The sequence below is a fragment of the Alligator sinensis genome, unplaced genomic scaffold, assembly GCF_000455745.1.
Source record: "Alligator sinensis unplaced genomic scaffold, ASM45574v1 scaffold642_1, whole genome shotgun sequence".
Classification (NCBI taxonomy): Eukaryota; Metazoa; Chordata; order Crocodylia; family Alligatoridae; genus Alligator; species Alligator sinensis.
The window spans coordinates 1,583,826-1,591,866 of record NW_005842289.1 but is presented as its reverse complement, the minus strand read 5'-3'; the positions used below and the strand labels follow the sequence as shown (position 1 = coordinate 1,591,866).

At 48.9% G+C, this 8,041-nt stretch overlaps 1 protein-coding gene across 1 annotated transcript in view; it reads left to right on the top strand.

The window, feature by feature from the left end:
• Positions 1 to 8,041, top strand: part of E2F4 (E2F transcription factor 4) — a gene marked incomplete at its 5' end in the record, with an annotated part of 15,884 nt that overhangs the window by 3,626 nt on the left and 4,217 nt on the right. The window contains 5 exons of the mRNA XM_025209433.1: positions 1,216 to 1,259; positions 1,781 to 1,842; positions 2,455 to 2,740; positions 3,390 to 3,581; positions 7,133 to 7,180. Coding sequence (XP_025065218.1) covers positions 1,216 to 1,259; positions 1,781 to 1,842; positions 2,455 to 2,740; positions 3,390 to 3,581; positions 7,133 to 7,180 — 632 coding nt within the window. The remainder of the gene's footprint in view (positions 1 to 1,215; positions 1,260 to 1,780; positions 1,843 to 2,454; positions 2,741 to 3,389; positions 3,582 to 7,132; positions 7,181 to 8,041) is intronic.

Sequence of the window (8,041 nt, the reverse complement as noted above, 5' to 3'; positions counted from 1 at the left end):
GGGGGGGCAGGGTGGGCAGCAGTGGTGCTGGGAGGGAGGTCAGGGGGTGGGCTACAGCTGGGCCCCTCCTCTCAGCACTGCTGCCACCCACCCCAAGCACAGCCCTGGCCCAGCCCCTGCCAGGAAGATCCCAACACAGCCCCGAGCCCTGAGCCCACAGCAGGCATCCTACCCTTGTCCCGCACACAAATCCCAGAGGCACATGTCCCCCCCATGCCTCCTCCAGGGTGCACACAGTGGCATGAAGCCTCTCCACACCCCTGGACAAGCTGCTTTGCAGCTCTGTCCTGTGCCCTGCCCCAGCTCCACTTCCTCCCTCACTGTGGGTGCCTCTATGTGCACCTCCTCAACTTACCACCCGGATGCTGCTTTCCAAGCTGCTGGGCTGTATATTGACTATCAGATCAGTATTGACGGATACGTCTGATAAATAATTGGCCATCAGTATTGGCCAAAAAAGTCCTCATTGGTGCACCCCTAGGTTTTGGGTGCATGCTGCCTGTGGGATTTGGGGTACAGCTGCCTCCTTCCAGTCCTAATGTTGTGATAATGACCTTGCTTTTCTGGGGCATCGTTCTCCTCAGAGGCTATAAAGCACTGCTGTTCAGACTTTATTACAGGAATTACTTGACTCCAACCATAACTTCAGCCACTTCTGAGGTGCCATCTGCAAGCTGACTAAAAGCTTAATTTGACCCAGCTGTGTAACAGCAAGTGAAGAAAAACACCCATGTGAAACTACAGGGAGAATTTAAGAAAGTGCGTGAAATTACCTGGGTAGGAATTCTCTCCAGACATGCTGTTACCCCTTACCTTTGAGGCATTGCTTTGGGATATGTAAAGATCCTCCCACCTAAAGGGCCACCTCTGGCCATGTAGTGTCCCCTACCATTATGCTGAGGCACAGCATCAGAACTGACCCAGAAGGAAAACGGGCTTCAGCTGAGTTGCCAGTGCTACTTTCTCAAGCACTGAGCTGCTGTTGCAAATTTCATATATGCGTGCTAACCCTCCTTAGTGAGATGTGATAAGCCCAGCACTAGAAGTGGTCTGGCTGGTGGCAGACCTCCCCTCCAGACCACTTCAGAGACCTTGGCACTGGCATGGAGAGTCTTCTAGGAATTGCATTTTTGTATGTAGAAAGGAAATGCCAGGTGCTGTTTGAATTCTCTGTCTCTACAGGAAGTTGTAGCCTTTCTCCTTAACTACAGGAACGTTAGCCTATGTGACCCATGAAGATATCTGCAAGTGCTTCACAGGTGAGAAGATGAGGCACTGCTCTGCCTGGTTTGTTGGCTGTGAGCTCTTTTGCCTTGTGACAGCAGACAGTGCTGTATTTTGACTGGGTCTTCCACCTGTGCTCTCTGATTTCCCAGGAAGAAGTTGGTAGCAGAATGCAGCTGGTCCCCAGCCTGGCTGCCTGGTCTCAGGGAAGATACAATGCTATATTGTTCCCCTAACCCCCAGGATCAAATACCATTATATTCCAGCTCTGCCACTGCAATCAGAAGCTCTGTGTCATAAGGAGACAATTCTGTGCAACTGTAGAACAACAGCTTTGCCATCTGTTCTATCCTGTTGTGTTTGGGAATATATTCTCCTATGGAGCTTAATAACATTTCTTGTCTGATCACTGGTTGCCTCTGTATTGTATGGAGGCTCTTTCATTCATGCATCTTGCAGGGTTCTCAGGGAGAGCTTGGCTTCCTAACAGCATGTGCTGTTACCCAGCAGCCAGAGGCACCCTTCAAAATGCTAATCAATTTGTCTTTTTTTTCAGGAGACACCCTCCTGGCAATTCGAGCTCCATCAGGCACTCGGTTAGAGGTTCCCATTCCTGAGGTGGGTGATGCAGCTGTGTATGCTGGGAGGGGGGCTTGCTGGACTTGAGCAGGCTGGGAAGGCGGTGATACAGAGTGTGATGGAGGTGAAGGCACTGGGTGTTCTGTGGAAGGATATGGCATTGATCACTTGCCAGGAGCTGTGCTGTTTGGGGGATGGGGGATGGGAAACATTGTGGGTGTGCTGCAGTAAGGGGAGGGCCTAGTGGCAGAACAGTTAAGGCATCTTGCTGTTGTTTCAGAGGGGTGAGTTTTAGCCTTATTCTGGACTCGTACACAAGGCCACCCACCCTTCAGTCAGCTCAGCTACAAAAGGGCACCTCTCATTTGGGCTGAGGAGGTAAAGGTAGCCAGATGTGATGCTTGCCACATTATTCTTGTCTGCTGCCAGCTATAGAAGCTGGCATATTATAATAATGCTAGCTCAGTGGGCTGCTAAGCCTGAGTGGATCTTTGATTTCTTTTATGATTGAAATAAGGATAGCTCTGGGAAGAGAGGGCAAATCTGTTAGGAAGGGATTCCCTTAACGTGCTGAGCTGTTCCAGGGAATAGGCCTTTCCCCTCTAAGTCCAGTCAATGTGTGGTAAATACTTTGCTTCCTGCTTTCCTTAGGGCCTGAATGGACAGACGAAATATCAGATCCATCTGAAAAGCACAAGCGGTCCAATTGATGTCCTCCTCGTGAACAAAGATGCATGGAGCTCCCCTCCTGTAGTGCTACCTGTCCCTCCCCCTGAAGACCTCATCCAGTGCCAGCCAGCTGTGCCCTCTAAACCCCCAGTACCACCTCTTGCCCACTTCCAGGAAGCATCCGTTCCCAGCAGCACACAGCCGTCCACCCCCACACCCACCAGCACTCAGGACCATAGCCCTGCTACACAGAAAACTACAAGCACAGGTGAGGGCAGGAGCAGCTATGTGAAAAATGAGAATGGGCAGGATGAAGGCCAGATGCATGGGAAAAGCCAGCTGGAAATCGAGGGAGGGAGAGTGGGGAGCAGCTAGAGAAGCACTTCTGACTTGTCCTGATGTGAGGATCACTTGGATGATTAAACAGACATAGATGGCTCCTTTACATGCATGCAGATGTGTGCATGCACAGACCAGACTGCATGTGTGAATTCCAGTGAATAGATGAGTCCATAAGCCTTTTCCTCTTGTTCTCTGGGCTGGCAAGTGCTAGGGAGGCAGCCTCCGGATGGTGGGGGGGCAACTTTCCCCTCTCCTCGCTGCAGTGGTTTTGTCGGATGTCATCACTGGCTCGTCCTGATGTCTCATTAGATGCTGAAGGAGTGTCAGCATGCATGAGTAGTAGAGGGACCTGGGGCACAGAGGCTTCTCCAGAGTGAAGGAGGAAAAGCCCTTGTTTTCTTCATGCATTTGTTCCAAGTGCACAACATCTGTGTTTGCTAGTGCAGGGGAAGATCTGTGGTGTGGTGTGGGTTTGCTGGTGCCTGCACCTGCTGCTGTGTTGTTTGCATATTAGAGTCATGCATACCTGGGCTCTGTGCAGTCATATCCATGGGTTACGCCATGATTTGTTCTAGAATGCAGCATCTCAGTATCAGAGTCCAAGAGCACCAGCGACTTCGATCAACTCAGCTTGGTATCTGCATCAGCCACTCGGACAGCTGCGTTAGATACTCAGCCGCTCCAGTCATCTGCCTCACTGGACAGCAGCTCCATCCTGCCCAACCCCTCTACCTCCTTTGAGCCAATCAAGCCTGATCCCACAGAAAGTGAGTATTGGCTTTGCTCCTGGGGGCTAGGCTCTATTAAAGACAAGGGAGTGAGAGGCTGCTGGTTCTATAGAAATAGGCTGAGCTCCATTCTGCTTCAGCTGAGAAGAAGCTTCAGTCAGACTCTGCAAGCTGGAATGTAGAGGAAGGGCTGAGCAGACATCTGCCACACTGAGAGGAGTGGCCTGTATGGGGGCAGTGAGAATGTGCAGGAGGTATTGCTGAGTGTCTTAGAATGAACTACTGGGTTCAGAAGATTCCCCAGGCTTGAACAAAGGATGTACTCACGGTTGTTCTCACTCTTGCAAAGCTTTATTTAAGGATACTCGCAGAGGCAGGCAATAGGACAGAGCAGAGAGGATGATCACTTCACATCGGCTCTAGGCAGCAGCCGCCACCCCGCATAGTTCTCCTGGCCCCCGAAGTGTCTTTTCACATCGGCTCTAGGCAGCAGCCGCCACCCTGCATAGTTCTCCTGGCCCCCGAAGTGTCTCAATCCTGGGGATGTGATAGCCTGCGCTGGGCTCTGCGCAAGTCAGGATTCTCGCCAGAGTTGAGGAACTACCCGTAACTTAAGAATGTACAGCTTATATAGTCTGGAGTAAATAACATTATCTCGAACTAGGGATTTGGTTATCTCAAGATAAGAATTTGGGGATGAGTCGAGATCCAGCACACCTGGTGTTTACCACATTCCGCTGTATTACAACATTGTACTATCTAGGTTCTTGGTTCGGTCACTCTCACAGAGCAAAAAGCTACGTGCTATAATACCAGCCTACTATGGAGTCAGCATACAAAACTCTTGCTATGAGCATTAAGTAAAGCCCTTACTATTACACTGAGATACCTGCTGTAAAGGAGATGGCTCTTCAGTGAGTGCCCTGACAAAGAGCACTTAAGAACTCTTTGGCATATATTGTCTCCTGTTGCCTCCCATTACCTGCGGTCAGCACAGGTTGTTTCTTACAGTCTCTCCTATGTAGCTCTTGCTCTAGTTTTGAGTGTCTCAATCCATGGGATTTCCAACCTTTCCCAAAAAGATTGTTCTTTAGTCTGTGAGGAAATTTCTACTCATAATGAGCTTCTCTTTTTTTGCAGTTTTGCCCCTTTGCTCAGAGTTAGTCATTCTGGGCCTGTCTAGTGACATTCAGCTAAGACTGGGGGGAGGGGGGGGTGCAACCTGTGGCATGCATGCCACAAGTGGTACAGGCAGCCTCTGTGTGTGGCATGTGGCAGGGGATGGGTAGCACAGTGGCAGACAGGATAGAAAGCAGAGCAGCAGATGGGGCAGAGAGCATGAGGGGGAAAGAAGGAAGCAGAAAACACAGCAGCGGATGGAGCATGTGGCAGGAAGCACAACAGCAGGGTGGGCAGGGGAAGGGTATAAGAGTGGCACTTAGGGAGGGTGCAAGGCTAATTTGTAGCACATCTGCCAAAAAGTTTGGTCCCCATTGATCACAGATGTTCCTGATGCTTTTTTAATGCAAAGGTCTGAAACCTCCTGATGCCCTTGTGTGGTATATCTAAAGATCATTTTACCCACCACTGGGATATAGCCCCTTTCAGTATGGAACATAATAGCCATCTTGCAATGTACAGTAACATTATACAGTAGTCTAGGATGTATTGGAGAAGGATCCTTCCTGTAACTGGCACTGCTATGGGAATTGAGAGAGGCAGAAAATAACTGAGTTGGAATATAGCCGGGTCACTTAAGAACATCGTACTTCTTAGGATAAGTGCTGAGCAATCTTTCCTGACAAGAGGCCAGGAAGCTAGCTCTGTTTTGTGTCTACTCCACTACATCTGCAATACACCTGGCCTAACACTGTGATCTGTGGCTGCTTGGTGAGCAGAATAACTTGTATTACATAGCTAGCTACTAGGAATTCCAAGGAATGCATCCATCCATGTACTGAGGGGAAAGTTGAGGATGAGACACCTCATGCTGTGGTGGGTGAATTAAGCAGTGAGAGGAGATGAAGTGAGAGTTGGGAGCATAGGAAATGAAGTGGAAGTTCTATAGCCCCTTGTGAGAGACCCATCTCTTCTCTCAGCACAGCAGTCCCCTCCTGCTCCATTCTGTGACCATAGAGGTTGAATAATTCAGTAGCGAGGGTATTAGCCTGGGTCTCACATCTGTGTTCAGTTCCCTGCTCCTCCACAGAATCCCAATATGACCTTTGGCAAATCCCATAGCCTCAATCTCAGTTTTCCATTAGTATGCTGGAATAATAGCGCTGCCCTGCTTCACTTTGACTGGGGGTGGAAAAATAGATAAGCTGAAGACAGTGAGGTGGCCAGATACCTCCATGGTGGTGGCTAAGCCACTAGAGAGCAACAAGATTCAAAGAGTTGTAGACCTCACCTTGTGACTAACAGACCATAGGCTTTGCGAGCTGCTTGTCTGCGCCTAGTAATTGTTAGGGCATCAGTCCAGACTGGTTTAATGGGTTAGCACTTGGTGAATTGGTGATTAGTTTTTTAATGACCACAGTTGAAGTGCCTGTTCCAAGGTAAGAATGCTGTTTGAGCTAGCAAGCAGATTTGAAAAGGAAGTAACTACCATTGGGGAGTCTTGGGAGCAGTATGAAAGATACTAGTGTATATCTAAGCATAGGAATGTTTAGGCCTAATGTTAGGAAGCAATTTCCAGCAGTGTGGTTAGGCTATGGGAAGGTGGTGGGAATCCTACTGCTTGGGACACTTAAATCCAGGCCAAACAGAGCATGAGAAAATGTACTGTGAGCAGAACCCTGTGTGAAAACATTAGCCAAGTAGAGTTGATGTTGTAGCATCTTTCTGTATCTGCAGATGATTCTGAAGGAAGCGTGAGTTGCCTCCTCTTCATCTCGGAGTAGTGTTGACTCAAACCTGCAAATAACATTTAAAATGAGAACATGTTGATGCTGATAACTTCAGCAGATATATCTGACCTGTCCTTATTCCAGAGTCCCAAGTTATCTCCCTGCCTCTGTGAGGTGGGATTCAGGAACAATAAAGTGTGTCCAAGCTTTTGTACTAGTTGTATTTTCATAGGTGTATAAACTCCTCCCATCTTTCTAGCATGACTGAGATTGCTTCAGAATTTTCAGCCTGCTGCACCAGGTCAGGCAGAGCCTTGGCCCTTGATGCAGAGTCCAGGTTCAGTGCATCAGAGTGCTCAACCCAGTCTCTCTAAGAAAGCATGTTGGCCATGCAGACAGGAGGACTTGGTCTGGTGGGTCACTTCCACCTCTCATTTCTCTTATTCAGTGGCCATCCTTTGCAGAGCTGCTGTGTCCAAACTGGGGGTAGGTATGGGTGTGTCCCTTGCCCCATGCATTTGAGTCGACTGCTGTCTTCTTGTCTGGCACGTGTGCTTGGGAACTCTGCAGGGAAAGGGTGTACCAGAAGAATGTTCCTGCTTGTGAATAATGTTCTGGGTGATTCAGGGATGAGCAGGACTTCTTTAGTGGGTAGGATGGTAGCGTCAGGGGAAAGATAACTAGTTTAGCCTTTTAGATCTTTGACAGCACAGTGCAGACCAGTTTGATTTATCTTTGCAGTACTGGAACTTCCCAAAGAGCTATCGGAGATGTTTGATCCAACAAGAGGTATGTTGACCCCTCCCCATCTGATTGCCATTGCCTTCTGCTGTCCTGTGTCAGGACATCTCTTTGCTCACTCCCTTTCCCATCTCTTCTGCACCTGTTCTTGCCATGATAAGGTGGCTGTGCAAAGAGTTATTTTGGGTACTTGGTTTTGTAAAGCAGCTAGAGGTCTTGCCCAGGGCCTAGGGGTGTTTGCTGCTGCTGGCTGGATGCTGAGTGACCTCTGCTGGATGATTTTGGAATGGCGCCTATGTTAGACGTCATCTGACTCCATGCAGGAGAATGTTTGTTGACATCAGGTTACCAACATTTCTTCTACTTATTTCTACTGGTGCTGGCAGAAGGGGGAGCCCTTGTAGAGATGGACACTGATTCTTGGAACTGCTGTCAGTGCTCCCAACTCAGAATGTCTCATTGACAAAAGGGCTTCTGGTTAATTCAACCATTGTTCCCACCATTGCTGGGACTGATAGAGTTTTTTAACAATGGCACCAATAGTAGGAAAGGTTAAGAAAATTTAATGTAGACAAAGCTAGGGTGGGTTAACTTTAGCCACCCTTTATTTTCTTGCCCCATGGGAATTGCTGTCCCCTCTACCCTTAGTTGCTGTCCTGAACTCCTGGCATGGGGCTCCCTGGCCATGCTATCAGGATCCCATTTGGCCTGTTTACTTCAAGATGGTGAGGACTCCCCTGCTGCTTTGCAGTGGTTGAGCACTTTTTGGTAAGAGCACTCTGGGAAGACTCTCAGGTTCTTTTTTCAGTGGGTGACTCTCACACAATGAAACAGCCCTTCTCAGCTTCCTCTGTGCCGTGGACCCTCAGGACACATTCCATTGGTGGCCTACAGTCTGCCCTTCTCTGT